Source organism: Chenopodium quinoa, unplaced genomic scaffold (assembly GCF_001683475.1).
Source record: "Chenopodium quinoa cultivar QQ74 unplaced genomic scaffold, ASM168347v1, whole genome shotgun sequence".
Lineage (NCBI taxonomy): Eukaryota > Viridiplantae > Streptophyta > Magnoliopsida > Caryophyllales > Amaranthaceae > Chenopodium > Chenopodium quinoa.
The window spans coordinates 3,965,188-3,987,546 of record NW_018743175.1 but is presented as its reverse complement, the minus strand read 5'-3'; the positions used below and the strand labels follow the sequence as shown (position 1 = coordinate 3,987,546).

Sequence of the window (22,359 nt, the reverse complement as noted above, 5' to 3'; positions counted from 1 at the left end):
AAATATGCATTAGAAGTCTTATCATCTCATCTATTGATTAATAATGCTTTTATACTCGACTCATAAAAATATATATATATATTTATACATACATATATACATATACATATATACATATACATATATATATATATACATATATATACATATATATATATATATATATATATATATATATATACATATATATATATATATATATATACACATATATACATATGGTTGGGATCCGGTGAGAACCACCCTCTATGTGAGAACTCATCCCTTATGTGAGGACAATTCTCAGCCATTAAATTGTATTAAATCCAACAGTTGAGATTAATGGTATAAACCTCCTAAAATTCACGCCTAATTGCCTTCTCTCTCAATCACAATTAACTACCCTCTCTCTCCACCACGAAGCTACATCAATGGCGTCTAATTAATAACTCAACATTGACAATTTCTCTCTCCTCTTCTTAGCTTGTTCACAAGTACAAAATTTCCATCGATTATTGAGGTTTGTTCATTCTCTAAGTTTTGGATTATTTTCGTGAAAATTTCCAATTATTTTGTTCTGATTATTTTCGATTTTGGATTATTTCCGTTAAAATTCAATGATGTAAGTCGTCTAATCTTATTGAATTGCATGTTAATCTTAGTATTTGAATTTATTGTTATGTTAATTTTCGAATTTCCTCTTGAATTTTTGTTGAAGTTATTGAATTTCATGTTCTGATAATTTTCGAATTTACTTTTGGTTTAGAATTTTCATTAAAATTATCTAATTACATGTTAATTTTCGAATTGCATTAATCATTGAATTGCATGTTTAATTGCATCAATTATTGATTTGATTGAATTTACTTCTTTGAAGTTTTTTGAATTGAATCAATTATTTAGGTTTGATCAATTTGATAGAGATTTTAATGATAGCAAATTAAACTTGATAGTGATTGTAATGATGTCAGATTAAACTTATTGAGCAAAATAGAATTAAAATGAGCAAATATTAATGAGATTCACATGTAATTCAAGCTATAAGTACTCAGTATACACAATATGAGCAAAAATAATTAAAATGAGCAAATATATTCAAAATGAGCAAACGTATTATGAGTTCCTTGGTCTGCTTGCCTGTGCACAAGCCCTACCCCCTTCTTCTTGGTCTGTTTCCTGCACACCAACCACACCCTTCTTCCACTTCCCTGCACAAACCTATCTCCCATGCCCCCTCATCTTTTTGCTTGCGGTTCTGATTTTAGAAACTGATTTAAGTTCTAATTTTAGATTCTAAAATTATTGTGTGTGTGGGGGGGGGGGGGAGTGAGTAAGTGTAAGAGTGTATGTATAAGTGTGTGTGTTTGCTTCTGGCCGTGTACATTCTTATTTAAGAAACTGATTTCAGTTCTAATTTTAGATTATGAAATTATTGTGTGTGTGTGTGTGTATGTGTGTGAGTGAGTGTAAGAGTGTATGTGTAAGTGTGTGTGTTTGCTTCTGGCCATGTATATTCTTATTTAAGAATCTGATTTCAGTTCCAATTATTGAGAGTGTGTGTAAGTGTGTTTAAGGGGGTGCATATTCACTTGTTACTATTTTGTGGAATTGTTAATGACTTGCTATTTCTATTATGTTTAATGACATAAATGACAAGGCCAGGAACAACGAACAACTTGAGAGTCATTCTAGTACCATCACAAATGTGCCAACTACTCCTACAATAGTAGTTTCTCCTAAAGTAGCACCTTTGCTCACTCCTGGAGGAACAAAAGAATGGCTTCCAATATGCCCGAATGCGTTAAAACCAGCCATAGGGATGAAATTTAATAATCTTGAAGAGGGCCTTGAATTTTATAAAAGTTACACATTTGCTGCTGGATTCAACATAAGAAAGTCTACAACTAAAAGACAAAGAAGAAGCAAAGAATTGAAATCATAGTATATCTTATGCAATAAGGAAGGATACAAAGAGAAAAGAAAGGCTACCGTTGAAAAAGATTTAAATAACAAGGAAGGAGAAAGCAATGAAGAAAAAGTTTCAATCAAAAGGAAGAGACTCGTTGCTCGTGTTGGGTGCAAGGCACATATTGTCATAAAACATTGTGATGATAACAAATTCATAGTGACACAATTTCATGAGGGTCATACTCATATACACCTAGTTGCAAGCTTTTCCAAAAAGAAGGAAGGAAAATGAACATATTGCACAAAAAAATAATTGTGAATAATTCTAAGGTAACACTTTCAAAGTCTCTTATGTTTCATGAATTCTCTATATGTTCTAATAAAATCTGTTTGCTCATTTGACAAATGAGCATTGAATTGTTTATTCATTTGAAAAATGAGCATTAAGTTGTGCAAATGAGCAAGCAAATAATCAAATGAGCATTGAATTGTTTGCTCATTTTAAAAATGAGCATTGAATTATTTGCTCATTTGACAAACTGTTTTGTTCTTTAAATAGGTGAATATTGGTCCCATTATAACTTTTCGAATGATGAAGGAAATTTTTGGAGGATATGATAACATTGGTGCATCTAAGCAAGATTTCAAAAGATTTCATAGAGATTTAAAAGCATACATTCAAGGAAGCGATGCTCAAATGTTCGTGGATAACTTTACTAACAAAAAGCTAATGTGGAGCACTTTTTCTTTGATTTTGAAATGAATGAAGATTATTGCCTTTGTAGAGCATTGTAGGCAGACCCCATTGTAAAAATAGTTATGCTCTATTTGGTGATATGGTATCCTTTGATACCAAATACCAAACCAATAGGTAATTCATAATAATCACAATTCATTTCTATGTTATAACTATGACTTAACTTGATGACTTTGTTTTAAATGAACTTAGTATAATTGTTTGCTTACTTCAATGTGAAAAGTGAATATCTCCATAAGTCTAATATTCTTTGATAAGAGTATGTTTTTGGCATTGAATTGCATGTTCATTTGACAAATGAGCATTAAATTATTTGCTCATTTGACAAATGAGCATTAAATTATTTGCTCATTTGACAAATGAGCAAAGAATTGTTTGTTTATTTCACAAATGAGCATTCAGTTATTTGCTCATTTAACAAAAGAGCAAAGAATTGTTTGCTTATTTCACAAATGAGCATTGAGTTATTTGCTCATTTGACAAATGAGCAATCAATTATTTTCTCATTTGTCAAATGAGCAATCAATTATTTGCTCATTTGTCAAATGAGCATTGAATTATTTGCTCATTTAAAATTTAATCTGTATGTGTAAACAGGTACAACATGGTGTTTACTCCATTTACAGGGGTTGACCATCATAAGAGCTGCATTACTTTTGCTGCTGGTTTCATAGCAAAGGAAGATATTGTGTCATTTGAGTGGTTGTTCAGATCTTTTCTCAAGGCAATGGGTGGGAATGAACCTAATTGTATGACCATCATTAGAAGTGTGTTTAAGAAGATTGAACATCGATTCTGTATGTGGCACATAATGAAAAAGTTACCAGATAAGGTGGAGAAATCAATCATGCAAGAAGAAAATGGTTTCCTAAAAAAATTATGTGCTTGCGTTTGGCATCTTGAAATTGAACCCGCTGAGTTTGAAGAAAGGTGGAACAAGGTGATGATTGAATACCACTTGGAACAACATGAGTGGTTAGGTTATATGTACAAGATAAGAGACAAGTGGATTCCGGCGTATTTCAGAGATGTGTTTCTTGGAGGAATAATGCGTACAACATCAAGATCTGAAAGTGAAAACAACTTTTTCTGCTCCTTTATCAATCCTCATGTGTCACTTGTTGAGTTTTACTTAAGATATGAAGCTGCAATTGATGCCCAGATACACACTCAAGGTCAGAATGATAATGATTCAAAGCACAAATATCCTGAGTGCAAAACACCACTAGGGATAGAAAAGCATGCCTCACATTTATATACTAAGTTTGTCTTTTATGAATTTCAATATAAGGTTGAAATTGCTTGTTTTATTTGATAAATGAGCAAAGAATAATTTTTCAAATGAGCAAATACAAAAATGAGCAAATTATTGGCTGCTCATTTGACAAATGAGCAAGATTTATTTCCATAAGCAAATAAGACCAAAACATCTTATTATTAATGATACTATAATATGAAAGACTTACATTATTCTTCTTCAAACCTGAAGGCCACTTTGACAAATCCATGTATGTTTCCATAAGCCTCATCAATGCAACTCCACAGTGCAAATGTTTGATATCTGTAGACTTCCAAGGAGAATCAATCACAACATAATCCATGCGCTTGATATCGCTTGACAACACAGAGCTCTGTACATTTCCTCCATATTGCATAAAATTGCAAAATGCACTTCTCTGAAAATAAACACATCAAATGAGCAAATATGATAGATATTTCTAAAATCTAATCATTTTACCGAAATAAGCAAACATAATGTTAATAGACATTAACTTTTAAGTCGTACCAAATGTTTTAAAAGCTGTGTGTGATCTCTGGAATCTTCACTATAATCAATAACCTCGATATTACCATACTGTGTGGTAGTGTTGAAACATACCAAATAATAATGATCTCCTTCGTAAAGTGGGAAGAAGAAAAGTTGAATGTCCTTCTTTGGGACAACAGTTTGGTCGTATAACTTCTCAGCAACCTCATGAAACATAGCATTTCGATGACTAACAAAATCAATCTCATAATGAGCAAGACACTCCTACATGTTTAAGAAAAAAAAATAAAATTAAATACAACAGGAATACTGTAGAATAATTCAATAAAACAAAATAAATGAAAGAATATGAACTTACAGTAGCACTAAGCTTAAAAAAGAAACGAGCAGGAGAATTTGAGTCTCTAAATTGCTCATCATAATTCAGAATACTACACCAAGCATTAATGATTTTTGAATCAATTTTATTTTGAGTACAAAGCTTTTCTAGTTGAAATCTCATGATTTCAACATCATCCTCTCCATTAAATTTGGATAAAATTACTTGTTCACTGCATAAAGGAATTAAGAAAGTTAGTATCACTAAATCAAATGGGAGTTAGTGTACAAGATAGCAAATTCTATAATTAAAAAAATACTTACAAACGATTTTTATTATCATCAAACATAGCTTCCAAGACACCTTTCTGAACTTTTGATAATGTAGAGTAAATGTTGATAATCCGTGACTTAAAAGGTGACCTAAGCAGCATTGATGGTTGAACTTTACGCTTCTTTAGAACAGGAACACCAGCTGCAGCTGCAGCAGAAGGACCAACATCTCCACTCAGAGGAGCAACTGAAGGTCGTACAATGGTTGGGGAGTTCTCCATATCATCACTATTTTGAGAATCAAATCCTAAACTGAAAGTAGGAGTTCCAAATCCTTTTTTAACTGAAGAACTCAAACTAGATGGAATGCTTGAACCTCCTTCAGCTTTTTCAGTTTCAACTACAATAGCAGGACCTTCATTTTCAGGAAAACTATTTGCTATCTGAACACTTTCAGCAGCGATCTTTGTAACATCAATGACTTCTATTACGGTTGGACAATCAGCCCTAGCAAAGACTGAGGATTCAACATTCTTCTCATTAAATCTATCCCAAGCTTCAATGACAGCCGGATCTTGCCAATACTCATCGTCTTGGCTAAAAGAAAGGCTATGATTTTCCGGTATAGCTTGGGAACTCAACTTTGCTCGTCACAAATACCCATGGCATCTTCCTTCAGCTTCCGTATTTTCTCATTATGAGGAAAATACTTGACAGCTTGTTCATGCTTTTCATTAAAGTCCATGTATGCCAACACCAGGTTAGTCGAAGCTGGTGCAAGATCCATAAGGCATTTTTAGAAGAAAAAAGAAACATAAAAACATAAATATAAATTAAAAGACTAAATAAGAAATAAGAAAAGTGAATATCAAATAATCAAAGTCATATAAAATGAGCAAATTAAATTTAATTACACAAATCAATAGTAAAGTTTATGCTCATTTAACAAATGAGCAAAAAATTAATTGCTCATTTGACAAATGATCATTGAATAGAAAAGTTATTGCTCCTCATTTCCTGGATTTCACAATCTGATTTCAGAATCTGATTTCAGTTATGATTTCAAATTCTGATAAAAAAAAAAAAACTGATTTCAAAACTGATTTAACTACCTTCTTTAGATCTTGTTCATGTTGTGGACCAACTGGAACCGATGTTTCCTAAAAACAAAACACAAAACAAAAAAAGAAAAAGAAAGTAAGAACATGTTGATACCAAATACCTCAAACAAATATAGACAGATGCATTATTTGCTCATTTGTGAAATTAGCAATAAATTATTTGCTCATTTAACAAAAGAGCGATATTTATACCTATTCTATTCTACAAGCAAAGGCAAGATTTGTAACAATTCTGTTCTAGAAGCAATGCCAAAGGTAGAGATCAGAAAAGCTACGTAGATGTCCTAAATAATTAATATTAATTATTTGAAAGTGAAATACCAGTTTTGGTTGTTTGTTGCCAGAAGGACCAACAACCTTTAGATTTTTATCAACAAGTCCAAGCCTCCCCTTATAAATTTCCAATTGCTCACAACTGGACAACATATTGGTTGTCCAACCTTTCAGAACTGGAGTTTCTCGTTTGGTTCTAACATCCTTAATGAGAAACTGATCAACATATACAAGCTACAAACAAGTAAGATAAGAAAAATTTGTACATTAAAATTAAACAAACAAATAACAATTAATACATAAAAAAAAAAAAATTAGAAAATTCCAGCCCCACCCCCAACTGCCACTTGCCTACACAAACCTGTCCCTCTCCCCCTTCTCCTTGGTCACATTTCAATTCAGTAGTTGATATTAATTCTGATTTCAAATTTTGATTTTGGAAACTGATTTCAAAGTCTGATTTCTGAATCTAATTTCAAAATTTGATTTCAAATTCTATTACAAGTTGTGTGTGTGTGTGTGTGTGTGTGTGTTCTTGTTTAAGGGAGGAAGGGGGTGCAGAATTGCAAGAAAGGATTTGGAGGTTAAGAGGATTGCAAGAAATAATAAAACAACAGCTGGAAGTGCAAACAACAAAGAACAAGACATTGAGCTATTGAGTGGAGCTAGTCTGCCAACTGAAATAATTGTCAAACCTCCAAAAATTTCAAAGAATAAAGGGACTGGAGTTCATGTATCAAATGAAGAGACTTCAAAAAAGAAAGGGGCTGAGATTGATGTGTCAAATGTTGAAACAAGAGGTAGAAGTGCAAAAAGGCTGAAGGGAGAAAAAGAAAAGGTTGTAGAACAAAACCAGAAAAAGAAGAGATTATGTAGAGGTTGTGGTGAATTGAGTCATCATGATATTAGAAATTTCCTAAAAAAGTGTAGTGATACTTTTATATACATATAAGATTTAATATTTTTAGCACATCCCCTCATTATTTATCGAACATATAGAAATCGAACATACCTGACATTAAAGTGGGAACACAAAGAACTACAAAATTGCGTTTGAACATTGGCCCAGCTGATTATGGTCCTTCAAATATATCGAAAGCTCCCCAATGTTGACAGATAATGAGTTCTTTTTGAACTGTTTTTTCCATTGGGTAATGACTTTATTATCCTTGGAAAAAACATTTGCATCCATCTCCATATATGCCTCCAACTGGCAACCCTAGGACCTCATGTACATGTTGTTCAGTAATTTTGAAAGGCTCGAAATAAGGAATATTCAAGGAACAACTCTGAGCATCAAAGTGCTTGACCTACCAAAAACTCAACTGCAAAGGCAGTTGGGACACTTTCAAAAACTCTAAGGACCCAAATCCTATAGCTCTATTAGTAATCAACTGATCTTCCGAAAGCTCCTTAACAACATTTTAACGACAAATGAAGGCGACATCCTATTACGCAACGTCCCATAAACAACAGACTTTGATCCTTGTACTTCATCAACAACATCCCCTAAATTCAATCCTCCATCCTCACCATCAAGATCCTCGAACTTCACATTTTTTTTTTCTTTCACTCCTTTTTCAACCTATTTTACTTTACCCTTAGTAGCGAGTGGTATATATATATATATACATATCGATTTTATTATTGGCTAATAATGCTCATCGATGAGCTGAGGTAATACAAACAAGAAAAATTAACTATTATTATAAATTAATTTTACTTATTTTACTATTTTGATAATAATTATGTCTTTATTTTCATTATATTATAAATTATATACAAAGAACATAGTTATATAATCAGTCAATAGTTGTTTCATAAATAATTTATTCAAAAGTTTAATGAAAAACTATTATAAATAAACAAATAATAAATAAAAAAATAATAACGAATGAGCCTATCTATTCTAAGTATTCAAAGTAACAATTCGGGGGATCACCTGGGCCACACACTAGTTGTTTTTACTAAATTTAACTTACTTTTGCTAAATACTTCGTTTTCTTATTGATAATGAAAACATGACCAAAATAATACTATCATAAATAAGAATGTTTTCTTCCGCTCATCGGCTAGTACAACAATGCAATAATGTATATATACTCCGTACGTATTTGTCATATCTATCAAGTAAAATACTCCGTAGAATAATTCCCAAAAATTATACGACGCACAAGTATTATCCTTTGTATATACTTCCACTGTTCCACAAATATTATTACAAGGATGAAATTCCGCATTCAAAAGCACATTTTATATGTTAACTATCTATAATTATATAAGAGTAAAAATTATAAAAGTTGATATTGTGAAAGTATTTTACGAGACGAATCTAATAAGACCCCATATGACTATATTTTACTTTACATATAAATCATAATTTACGGTCAAACAATCATGATAAATAGCACAAAAGTTGTATTACTAAAACGAAGAAAGTATATATTTTTTTCCTTTCATCGTCGTTTTTCCACGTCTTATCAAATTCGTAGGCCATGTTCATGTCAATTACAAATGCAACATAATATTCTTGACGCCCCACCCACTTCAATAAATAATCTTGTCAGGATATCGTGTTGCTAAGATCTCCTCAATAAATAATCTTGTTGCGGTATCAATATATCATGACCTAAGAGAAACTGGAGGGATAGCTCATGTGGTTAGAGCTTCCTCCCAATTCCAGTCAATTTTGAGATCGATTCTAATAACCTGTCCTTATGGCTCTCTAAACACCGAGAAAAAAAAATGTATCATGACCTAATATTTCATATCTCCCCGCGGTACCGTTTTCTATTTTATAATTACTTTAATTAAAAGTATAGATTCTGATTTTATAATTACTTTAATTAAATGTACATAAAAACGGTTCGGCTACACAAACGTTATGCTCGAATGTGATAGCCTCAAATGTGGTTAATGTAGTTAGAGGGCGCTCTTCAGGCTTTGCACCAATTTATTTAGTGTATAGATAGCTCCTTGTGTGACTATTTTAGTATTTCTCATGTGGAAATGACATGTAACACCATAGCCCATATGGTTGCTAGATAGAATACTTACGGTAATTCGGAGTATATATGTGTGGGTCCTTCCCCCACGGTATTTTGTCGTTGGCGGAAAAAAAAAATTTTGATTTAATAAATCGTCCAAGCTATCTTCTTTCAGAAAATAAAAAAAATAAAAAAAAAAAGTCTCAAAATATGATAAAAAATAAAGTACAATTAAAAAAAAAATTTAATAGATGGATATAATGATGAACACATACGTAAGTACAAACCAATGAAATCAACATTGAAGCACATTTGATTCGACCATTAAAACTCTAGTTATGGAATCTGATGACTGAATTCAACCATTCAAATTCTACACCCTTGAATCGAAGATAGCAAGAGAAAGACCGGTGGTACCGTGGTGGAGAGAGAAGATGGTGGTATAGGAATGGGGTTGACTAATGAGAGTAAATGTCAAGGCTTGAGAGTGAAAAAATTTACAATGTACTACTAGTACTCCCTCCGTCCCTAAAAGAACGACTTTTATGGGCATTTTTCACGGGTATTAAAAAACTTAAGTGGGAAGTACAATTGTATGAAGAAGCTAATAAAATATATTGAAAAGGTAAATTTACATGTAATTTGTAAAAAAGTAAAGAGAGAAAGTTATAAAAGTTATAAAAGTAAATGGAAAAAGAAAAATTTATATGGGAAAGCTAATTTTGCACAAATATCATTGCAAATTAGAGGATATTTTAATGCAAATGGGATGAATATTTTGGGACTAAAATTTAGCCAAAAAAGTCGTTCTTTTAGGGATGGAAGGAGTAGTAAATAGTAATTGTTACAAGTATACTGTTATCCTAGGGGCCGTTATGGGTAACGAATTACCCTCAAATGGAAGGTAAATATACGGGTATGAAATAATATCCTCACATGTTTATGCCCATAAAATTTACTCCCATCTATCTTTTTTTTTTCCCCCTATTAGACTTTTTACGTTCTTGAAAACGTGTCTTAAAATATATACAACTCAATTTCTATTATAACCTTGATATTAATAATTTATATAATGATACGAATCCAATAAGACCCCACTTGACTATATTATTTCTTATACATTAATGAGAATTTACGGTCAAAGTTAATACGGACAAAATAATAGGAATAGAGGGAGAAATAACAATAATTACTTCGTACTCTCATTAAAAAAAAAAAAAAAGAGAGTAATAAATAAATCCGTACTCCCTTAAATTTTTAGGATTATTATTACCCTCATAGCACCAGGCAAACCCTTAATGTGAAAATCTACTCGTACTGTAGGCCAGGGTACCACAACATGTGTACATTGACAAAAAAAAGATAAATCATGAAGTTTATAGCACAGCCTTATAATCATTACTGAAATTTGAACACGTTTATCTTGAGTGTTGAGTCTCACGGGAGTCACGGGACAAGCGCAATCAGCTAAAACTATCATTCTCAGTTATAATAATTCAACAACATTATCAGATTCAGAGGCCATATTGCAACACAAATATTCACGTCCAATTTTCACTACTATTGTTTATATACGTAGTATATATAGGCCTATTTTGCTGCAATAAGTTTCAGTAGACGTGAGTCCGTGATTGCCAAAATTAAATTGTTTTCCTGTAATCACATTTAATCTAAAACACACAAATATGAGTTCAGTAAGTGTTAAACACGTCTCCGCGTGCTACATCAAGCCAAAGTATGAGGTACAAGAAGCCAAGCAACCTTGCTACTTGGCTCCCATGGATCTGATGATGCTCAATTTCCACTATATCCAAAAGGGCCTCCTTTTCACCAAACCTTCACATAAAAACGATCAAGAATTCTCGATCAGCAAACTCCTTCAAAGCCTGAAGGAGTCTCTTTCACTCGCCCTTGTCCATTTTTACCCACTGGCAGGGCAGCTCGCTACACGTATCAGCGAAAATCGGCATGAATGCTTGATTTTTGTAGATTGCAACAAGGGTCCTGGGGCAAGGTTCATTTATGCCACTTTAGATATGAGCGTATCTGAAATCTTGTCACCAGTTGATGTTCCTCTGGTCGTTCAGTCATTATTTGACCATGACCGAGCTATTAACCACGATGGTCATAGAAGGCCTTTGTTATCAGTTCAGGTTACTGAGCTCAAGGATGGGGTGTTCATCGGCTGCTCCATGAACCACGTGGTTGGAGATGGGACCTCATATTGGCAATTTTGGAAAATATGGTCAGAAATACATAGAGCTAATGGCAAGCAACTTGTTGTTTCACGTCTGCCCAATCATAAACGTTGGTTTCCTGATGGGCATGGGCCGGCTATCCCCCTCCCCTTTACTCACCCTAATGAATTTGTAAGCAGGTATGAAGTTGGTCAGCTCAGAGAGAGATTCTTCCATTTCTCCCGAGACTCTATAGCAAGACTGAAAGCCAAGGCCAACAAAGAAAGCAATACAAACAACATTTCCTCCTTCCAGAGCCTCTCAGCTCTCGTCTGGAGATCGATTGTAAGAGCAAACTGCATATCTGAAGATCGGATCACAAATTGCACATTGGCTACCAATAACAGGCATAGGTTAAATCCTCCTCTGCCTCCAGAGTACGTTGGTAACTGTGTTACTCCAACGATTACAACTACTACTGCCGGTGCATTACTTGCACACAACTTAGGGTGGGTAGCATCATTGTTGCACCAGTCGGTGGTAAACCACAGTGACAAAATAGTGCACAAAATCATCGACGGATGGCTCCAGTCTCCTTTTGTTTACCGACCAGGCAAAATGTTCGATCCTTACAGTGTGACGATGGGAAGCTCACCAAGATTTGACATGTATGGAAATGAATTTGGTTTCGGGAAAGCTGTAGCAGTTCGAAGTGGGTATGCAAACAAATATGTTGGCAAAGTGACTGCTTACCCAGGATATGAAGGGGGTGGAAGTGTGGATCTAGAGATATGTCTACCACCTAAATCAATGAGCGCTCTTGAATCAGATGAAGAATTTATGGCTGCCGCAACAGTATAGTACAATTAGACCTTGCAAATGGGTCATTCGGGGTCGGATCATTTCGGGTCAGCTAACATTCGGATCGGGTATGGGTCGGGTCAACTTTGGGTCAGGTTCGGGTCGGGTCGAAATTTGGTCGGGTCATGTACGGGTTGTTTCATTTGTGAATCAAACTCAAATGAATTGTTAAATACGGAGTATATATTTTGTTATTGTTATAATAAAAACTATCAATTCAGTTTATGAGCTTAGCTACAGTTGAAGATGAACAATTTGAGTTACTTTTAGTACAAGACATTTTAGATTCAATTATAAGGTAGTTTTAGTTCGGGACATTTCGAGTATCGGGTCTGTTTGGGTCAATTTTGGGTATCAGGTTTGTTTGGGTCAAACACTTCGGGTCAACTTCGGGTCGGGTTAGTTTGAGTGTCGGGTCATGATCGAGTCAACTCTATTTTCGGGTCGGGTCATTTTCGAGTCAATGTTTTAGGGTCAATTTCGGGTCATCGGGTTTGAGTCAGAATTGCCAGGTCTAAATACAATGGATATATTACTTCGGAATAGTCATCTAAAAAGTAAAACCCCCCTGACCTTCGCATTTTCTCGTGGGAAAAGTCAAAGCAGGTTTATCCAACCATGACAAGAGAGTTCTGAGCTTACAAGAAAAGCCTTCCGTAAATTTTGGTTCTTCTGAAATCTCCAGTAATGCATATAGAATTATGGAGTGCATTGTATTTGACAAATATGACAATTATATCTATTTCTCAACCTAATAGCCCCACACCAGTAAGTAACTTTTCTTTTAAATTCTCCTCCGAAACTGATCATCACTGCATCATTATCTAATCCGAAGTAATTGTCATCTAGTAGTTTCTTCTCTCAATTTTCTTGGTGCCCCACATCAGTAAAACTTGTATGTTCGGATTCAGTTATCACATTAGCAACTCATATTATACTAACGTGACTTATTCGAACAAAGAGAGTAACGCGGTATTTTTTTGAAAAGAAAATTTAATTTGTAACCATTATATAATCATTATTAAGCTTTAAACACGTTGCCCTTTGCTTGTAACATCAGAATAGTCACATTCAGAGGCCATGCTACAAAACAAATACGCAGGTTTCAAAATTTTCAGAATTTTCACTAGTATATTCTATATATATAGGCCTAATGCTATATTAAATTTCATTCAATGAATCAAAAATCTACCTATAATCTCAGTCATCTCAAAAACAGAAATATGAGTTGGGCTACTGTTAAACACGTCTCAGAATGCTTCATCAAACCAAAGTATGAGGTGCAAGAAGCCAAGCAACCTTACTACTTGGCTCCCATGGATCTGGCCATGCTCAATTTCCACTATATTCAAAAGGGTCTTCTTTTCATCAAACCTTCATATATGAATGATCAAGAATTTTCAGCTGACAAACTCCTTCAGAGTCTGAAAGAGTCTCTTTCACTCACCCTCGTCCATTTTATCCACTCGCAGGGCAGCTAGCCACACGTATCAGCAAAAATCGGCATGAATGCTTAGTTTTTGTAGATTGCAAAAAGGGACCTGGAGCTAGGTTTATTTATGCCACATTAGATATGACCATATCTGAAATTCTATCACCAGTTGATGTTCCTCCGGTTGTTCAGTCACTTTTTGACCATGATCGGGCTGTTAACCATGACGGTCATAAAAGGCCACTGTTATCAATCCAGGTCACTGAGCTCAAGGATGGGGTTTTTATTGGTTGTTCCATGAACCATGTGGTTGTAGATGGAACCTCATACTGGCATTTCTGGAAGATATGGTCCGAAATACATAGAGCTAATGGCAAGCAGCTGCTTGTTTCACGTCTTCCCAATCATAAACGTTGGTTTCCTGATGGGTATGGCCCGGCTATCCCCCTACCTTTTACTCATCCTAACGAATTTGTAAGCAGGTATGAAGTAGGGCAGCTCAGAGAGAGAATCTTCCATTTCTCCCCAGAGTCTATAGCAAGACTAAAAGCCAAGGCTAACAAAGAAAGCAATAACAACAGCATTTCCTCCTTCCAGAGCCTCTCAGCACTCGTCTGGAGGTCAATTGTTCGAGCAAACTGCCTACCTGGAGATCAGATCACGAATTGCAGATTTGCGGCCAATAACAGACAGAGGTTAGATCCTCCTCTGCCTCCAGAATATGTAGGAAACTGCGTTACTGCACTGACAACTACTACTACTGCTGGTGAACTACTTGGGCACAACTTAGGGTGGGCAGCGTCATTGCTGCACCAGTCAGTGGTAAACCACAGTGATAAAACAGTGCACAAATTCATCATTGGATGGCTCCAGTCTCCTTTTGTTTACCAGCCAGGCAAGATGTTTGAACCTTACAGTGTGATGATGGGAAGCTCTCCAAGGTTTGACATGTATGGAAATGAATTTGGTCTTGGGAAAGCAGTAGCAGTTCGAAGTGGGTATGCAAACAAATATGTTGGCAAAGTGACTGCCTACCCAGGATATGAAGGGGGAGGAAGTGTGGATCTAGAGATATGTCTACCACCTAAATCAATGAGCGCTCTTGAATCAGATGAAGAATTTATGTCTGCTGCAACAACACAGTACAATACTACAATGGATACTAAAGAAGGCATCCCCAGGGGGACATGATATGCAAAAAACATAGAAGAAAAAATAATCTATGTAACCAGCACAATATCCATTTAAGACGAATCTAAGTCTTTCAATCCATTAATTGCTAATCTTGTTTTTGTATTGATGAAAATATAACTGTAAAACAATAGCTCTGTATTCTGTAGGGCTTAAATGTGAATAAATACTGTTCCAGAAAAAGAAAAGAAAAAAAAAGAAAAAAAAAACAACCTAAAATCATATGTAGCAAGAAATTTATGGTTGCCTCAATAAGATAATCTGTAGCTGACTCATCTAGCGCGGTAAAGCACACAAATTAATATATAAAACACTACATAACTTGAGCAAAACTCATCAAAGTACCACTATAGAATTCCACATTAAAAGTAGAACTCAATGTATGAAAAAGAATTCACCAAGACAGCACTGCTTTCCCTACCAACGGAAGAAGAAAGTTTCAGCTGACCTCAAGGTAGACAATTACTAGATTTCCCTCTCCGTGATCCATTTACCTACCCTTCTGAATGTTGCTTACATCCTTTTGGTCCATAATGCTCAGAGCTACGTCGCACCATCTTTCTGCAAAGGTAGCAGTAATGGTTTTGGCATGCCCAGCAGAAGATGTGATTATTGTTTCCAACCTGTCAGAACAAGAAAATGAAACTTATATGTCTGAATGCAATAGACATACTCCATATATAATGCTGGACTCATTTTGCCCAACATCTACTATACACAGTTACGATATTTAGCCAAGAATTCATTAGAGTTGCTGTTGTGTATCATAGCTGTAATACGTTGTACATTTGTACCATAAGGAACTAACCAATTAGATGTAACTCATGTAGGACTCACCTTAACATTCAACTGCTTACATCCAGGACAAGGCCGTGCATTTGCAGCAAAAAGATGAGCTTGAATCTGACCAATAAGTTGACGGGCATTAATCTGCTCTTCCCACTGCACAATCGCTTCTTGAGGAAAAAGTTGACACCCTCCCTCCCTTCAAATAGCAGAGAATTGTCAATTGAGTGAAATTTTCCATAAGAAATATTAGGAACATTTACAGCAAATCATCTAAGTATAAACCTGAAATGTTCATATCCACTAATTGCTTGGCTGCAACAGTAACAAAAGTACTGCCCATACTGACTACACACCATCTTGTTGCACCCATCGGTTCTAGAAATAGCTATCTTACAGGATGGGCATTGCTTGGCATCACGGAGTATTTCCTTCACACTACGAAGTTCATTAATCATATCAAGCTCCTTGCGTCTTTGTGCATCTTTAAGAAGGGATGAATTTTGGCGGTCCTGCATGCATAAACTTAACAATGTGAAAACTTTCATTTACTTTTCAAATGAAAGCTGAAACACCAAATTTCAAGAATCAAAGGTTCCTTTTCTTTGAATGTAATATAGCAATGTAGTCAAGTGATTTTCTCAAACAACACCCACCGTGATATGAACAGGGAAAGCTAAATGCTTTTTTTAAGGGATTACACACTTCTTTTAAGACATTAATCAATATCCATTATCGAATTTAGTACAATGGGAAAATTGGATTAAAATAGTAATTCCTTATAAGTATGCTAATCCATAAGGGAATATATTAATTGGGGTCTTATAGATTTGTATTCATGTATATTTTCCAAATATGTAATTTTCAAAAAAAAAAAAATATTCATTACGAAACTAAAGATATTTAGCGATAAATAAATCGCACATAAACGATAAAGTATGTTCAAATCTTATAATCTGATATGATCTAAACTTTTTTTTCCTATAAGGTGAACTAAATATAGCCTAATTTGACATAATTCGGCTCTTTTGTGAAGAAGATATCCCTCAATCCACCATGTGATGACCCAGCTATAAGAGGTTTGTCAAGATGTTTTTATTGTATTTTGGAAGTATGCTGAGCACTGTGAGCAGTGAACAAGGAGAACAAAGGTTGCTAAAAGGTTTTAGACTAACTGGTTTATATTGTTCTAAAAGGAAAATAGTGTTTCTAACGACCAAACTGGGTAAACACTGAAGTTGATGTGAAGCTCCATGGACCCTATTTACAAGTTCTACACAAACAACCTGCATAAAAGATAGCTTATGTGAATCTGAAGATAAGGGTATACATGGAGGGGGTTGACTACAGACACAATAAATATTGTTATATAGAATGGGATCTCAAAAGTCTTACCTCCAAGAATTTAAGCTTCATCTCTGGGGTCATGCATGCTATCCCCACATGACGTCGTTCCCTGCAAAGAGAACAGAAGCTAAAGAAGCACTTTGAGCATTGAGCATGCTGGTCGTCATCTTCTAGACATGCTGTTTCACATCTGGGGCAATAAGTTACATCAGGCATTGCATCAAGGGATTTTTGTAGCATCAATGATTCCCAACGTTCAAACTCTTCATCACCCAGCAGTCGTTTCAATAAACCAGGAGGGATCATACCACCACATTTGGTGTTGGGACAGTGCAGCTTATTCACTGTGCCTTCCTTCACGTGCACATCAGCATAAGTTGTCATGCATTTTACACAAAAGAAGTGATGACATGGCAATCTCAAAAATTCTGTCCCTGAAATAAAGAACGAGATATGCTGAGCAGTGAACAAGGAGAGGAAGGGGTATTGTAGGCCATGCATGATTAGATTTTTAGATGTTAGATAAATTATGTCCCTTGTGAGGATCTAGCCTCAGGGGAAGGGTTAGTGTAGGCAATGCATTACTAGGTGTTAGAAATAAGCTTGGAGAAGAAGCTAGTCAGTTACTTTGACTTAGAATTACTATTATAAGAGAAAATCAGTGCCAGAGAAACCATGAAGAAAATTCAGATTTATATTAATATCCTTTATTTTGTTAATTTAGGAGTGCATCAAATTACAATCAACTATCCACATTTCCCAAAATTCTCTTCTTCTCCTCATTTCTTCAATTCTGAAATTTCCCGTATACCTCCTTTCATTTTGAGGGTGGCAGTGAGGTGGATGTTGCCGAAGCTCTGGCAGCTAGGTATGCGCTGACTATTGCTCTGGAGGTTGGTTTCTCTCATGTGGTCTTAGAAGTTGACAATTTGAAGCTCTATCACCATTTGAAGCTTGGCAGAAAGGAATGCACCAGTTTTGGAATGATTGTTTCTGATATTTTATTCTTAGCTAGCAAGTGTTCCTCCATTGACTTTTCCACATTGGTAGAAAGGGGAACGCTGTGGCTCACAGATTAGCTCATGTGAGCAAAGAATATGAGGAGATGAGAGTATGGCTATAAGTTCCCCCTAGTATCTCAAATGAAGTAATGTTTGATTTACAAACTGTCTAATTAATAAAGTTTGGTTCCGTTCGTCCAAAAAAAAAAAAAAAAAAGGGGCCACCATAGACTTTCTTGCAATTAACTGAAGTGTCAGAAATTTGTATGTAGAGACTCTACTAGTCTTGCCTGGTTAGCAGATAGGTGGCAACACTGTGTACACCTAAATCAATCCCCATGAATGATGATCCACTAGCTACTTTATTACTGTGTTCAGGCTGAAGATTTTGTGCAACAAAATTATCGACCCGAACAAAGATTTAAAATTGAAAACAAAGTATCTAACTGCCAAATAGCCAGGTATTATAACTAGTAATTTCACATAATGACCTGCTAAAATTATTTAAACTCAGGTGGTGTGGTTTTACAGAAGTGCTTCTTAGTTTTTCTTCAACTTTAATATGAGAAAGTCACAAGGGTCCAACATTTTGACTTTCCAAAAAAACAGCAGAGAGAAGAAAAAGTGTTGAAGTAGAGTAGAACATCATGTACTAGGATGAGTGACAAGATCTACAACAAATAGAAAAAACAGGCAAAAGCAATTGGAAAGGCAATCTCCCATCACATGGAATCGAGAAGAAATAAAGTAATTTTCTAATGAAGGTCCAAGAAAAAGAGTTTAGGTCGTCACAACAGAGTACAAAACATAAAGGCTTGGCAATTAATAAAAAAAGTACGAAGTACTTTTCAAGTATCTTTAATTAATCCCAACTACAACGTCAAAAAGCTCAGAATACCTCTTCACAACAAGCTAGTATATAACTTCTAATTCTAATAAAATAAAAAAGAGCAGATGCATCAACTTGCCCAAGTTTCCAGGTCAATAGATCTTTTCTGCAAAAGCTTTAATATAGGCATAAATAACTCTCTCCATTTACTAGCCAACATGCTAAAAGATCCAAGCATAAGTAATTATGATAGGCTTTAATCCTAATAAGGATTTGAAGGGTTTGTCAAAAGCTGATGTTTAAAAGGAGGAAAATTATGCTTAAGATTGCTTCAAGTTCCTGAGAACAGCCAAAAGACATGCACAGATGTCAAAAAAAAAATAAAAAAAAAAACTTATTTAAAAGCATTCTCTACTAGACTAACATAACAAATGTGAATCATAAATTCATAACATCAGAGTACCAAATATTAAAGAGTTACGGTACCTGCATATTCGCTGAAACAAATGCAACATTCATGACAGCCATTGAGGAAGTTTTCATGTTGTCTCTCTTCATTGTAACTCCTCATTGAGGGTATATCTATGTCAGGAGAAACACTTCCAGAAAAAGCCCGCCTGTCTGAAATGCTTTTCACATCGTATGGTCCAAGCATAAGTTCTCCATCAAAGCCAAGATATGAAAGAGATGAACTATGTAGCCATTCCACCCACTGGTAAAGGATTTCTTGCCCTACTTGCTCATTCCACAATAAATCTAACATGGAGCAAAGGTTGGAAATTTTTGATTCATGCAACCACTGAACTGAGATTGTAAAAGAAGGTGGACAGTGACTTGGGTACGATACAGGCAACAAACAAGTCAATACAATAGGTGACAGATACTGAACTTTGAAAGTATATAAGAATTCATCAGAGTCGTGTGATTTGGAATTAGTGTGGGTATCTGCCTTTAGTTTTGCTGATACAGGATACTCACTGGGAAGTTCAATGTGTATGTGAATCTGCGAAAGAACAAAATATTATCAGCTTTATATCAATTCGCAAGACCATGATATTAAGGCTTCTGAAGAGTCCTAACCTGGAAAGATCACAAACCTTGTTGCTTTTCTAGGACATAGACATTGTCCCCATATATGGACTCCATTGCAAGCAACTGACAAATTTAGCAGATTATATGTAAGAAGTAATTATAAGAAAGGAACAAATGAGAAGTGGCCCCTCTCTACAAGAACAAGGTATCATGTTATCAAATACTATTGAGAGCATGTGTGTATTGTTTATTTTACTATCCAAAGTCCACCCTTGCATAATAAACTTCATAGAACGACTCAAGGAAAGGAATGATGGACCTGTTCACTCTTCCAAGTAGAGAATGTATTAAAAGTAGATAAGGCAAAGACAATTCTACCAAGAAGGCTTCTTTTTCAAAGACCTAAGTCCATTAATTTAGAAGGCCTGAGTTGCAGCGAGGCAAAAGGGCACCTACAGCCTAGGTAGAGGGCAAGATATCAAAGTGACTTCCTAGCCAAATCGAGATAATGAGATATTGCTTCTTTTCTTATTGCTTTTCCTGACCTCAAATCTCGCATTGCCTAATAATGTTATGTGAAGCTCATCAACCATCAAGCTTGTCAATTGTTTACAAGCATCACATAGGCATATGCCCATATCAGTAATCATTACACAAACCAACTTTGAGACTCGAGAGTGTCCATTATAAACCTGGGTGTGGCATTTAGGTCAAGTGCTTCTAACCCTATTCCAATTATACTCTACACAATAATCTACTTAAGAAGCCTGACTTCCATTTCCAAACAATGATCATAAATAATGTACAAAACACGGATTCAACCACAACAATTCACAACCAAAATTAAGCTTGTAATCAAAATTTCACATAGAAGAACAACATATACAAGATTTTCATAATCAAAAACACATAACATCAAAAATTAAACAGTACTCGTATAAATCAAATTTACCTCATCCTCTTGAGCTTGATCATTAATTCTCATCTGTTCTTCAGATAATTCCACTTCTTGAGCCTCAAATTGCAACTCTTCCAATCTTCTAACATCTTCAACACCATCCTTACCTTCCTTACTCAACTCACACCCTTCATTACTCTCCTCCTCAACTCCACAATTTCTCTCTCCTACCTCACTTTCTCTCTCATCCACCCCTTGCCCACCTTCAACCGCCCCAGAATTGGACCCACCCACTTCAGATTTCTGCCCAGAATCGGACCCACCCACTTCAAATTCCGGCCCAAGACCCGATTTTTGGACGCCGGAAACCCGATTTTTGGACACCCAATTGAATTTAATACCATTAGAAGGCCTGTAATTTGATGTTGAAGGGGTTTGGGATTGTTCAAAATCATCTTGATGATGATGATCAGCTTGTTTTCTGGGGTTTTCGCTTACAGGAATTACAGTGCAATCATCTTTTTCTCGGTAGCGTTGCGAGTTATTCTGCTTCTTATTCCGGCTTCTCCCCATTTTTATTCAGCTTATAATACCAGAAATTTTCACAACAAATACAACAGAAAAATTTACAATAAAAAAAAATAAATAAATAAATAAAAAAAAAATCAGGGTTTTTCGTGGAGGAATATACAATTAACAGAGTATTAATGTATTAAAACTATGAATTGCAGATATTCTGATTCTGAATTATAACAAGCTGTAATTTAAAAAAAAAAAAATATTTTGTACTGCGTTTCACAGCAGAAAACCCCGAAAGCGAATTTGGCAATGACTCAATGGGGCTAGCCTGGTCAACTAAAGTCTTATGTTTCTAGTCCAGAAACAGATGACTCCAGATCAAATTTCGTATACATAAAAATAAGAAAACATCCAAAATTTTGTGCAAAAGAATAATTATTAATGCGCAATATAACAGAAAGTATGTAGGATTTGTAATATTTAATGCGCAAAAGAATAAAGTTATAGTTGGTAGGTTGAAAACGGTCAAGGGCCCAAGAACAATGTGAGCCAACCCGACTTGACTCAAATTAAAAAGTCAAAGGTCCAAATTCTTGTCTCCAATAAGCCCATTTTGGCCTTTTTGCGCACTTGAAAGTATTTTACTACGGAGTACAAGTTAAATTGAAACTATTACTTAAACTTGAAATTATAAAATTTGTAAGTGTTATGAGTTGAGCCGAGCCCAAGCAACCCAAGCTCCTCAGATCGGCTTGTTTAAAAAGAGTAATCGCTTTACTATGATATATTGATATGTATACATATTGTCATATTGAACCTGGTTGTGCTCTTGTGCCCTGATTATTTTTGTAATAAGTTATTACCATAAAATCATGCATCATCATAATACGAAGTAATTGAAT

The 22,359-nt window shown here is 35.0% G+C and overlaps 1 protein-coding gene and 2 pseudogenes across 1 annotated transcript; 2 read left to right on the top strand and 1 right to left on the bottom strand.

Annotated features, from left to right (window-relative positions):
- The first annotated feature begins 10,841 nt into the window (after positions 1 to 10,841).
- Positions 10,842 to 12,647, top strand: LOC110732571 (uncharacterized acetyltransferase At3g50280-like). The gene has a single exon (XM_021912529.1). It carries the CDS (start codon positions 11,070 to 11,072, stop codon positions 12,420 to 12,422), a length of 1,353 nt encoding a protein of 450 aa, XP_021768221.1. The 5' UTR covers positions 10,842 to 11,069; the 3' UTR covers positions 12,423 to 12,647.
- Positions 12,648 to 13,477: 830 nt separating this feature from the next.
- LOC110732570 lies at positions 13,478 to 15,297 on the top strand (annotated as a pseudogene).
- Positions 15,130 to 21,889, bottom strand: LOC110732569 (annotated as a pseudogene).
- Between the last annotated feature and the right edge of the window lie 470 nt (positions 21,890 to 22,359).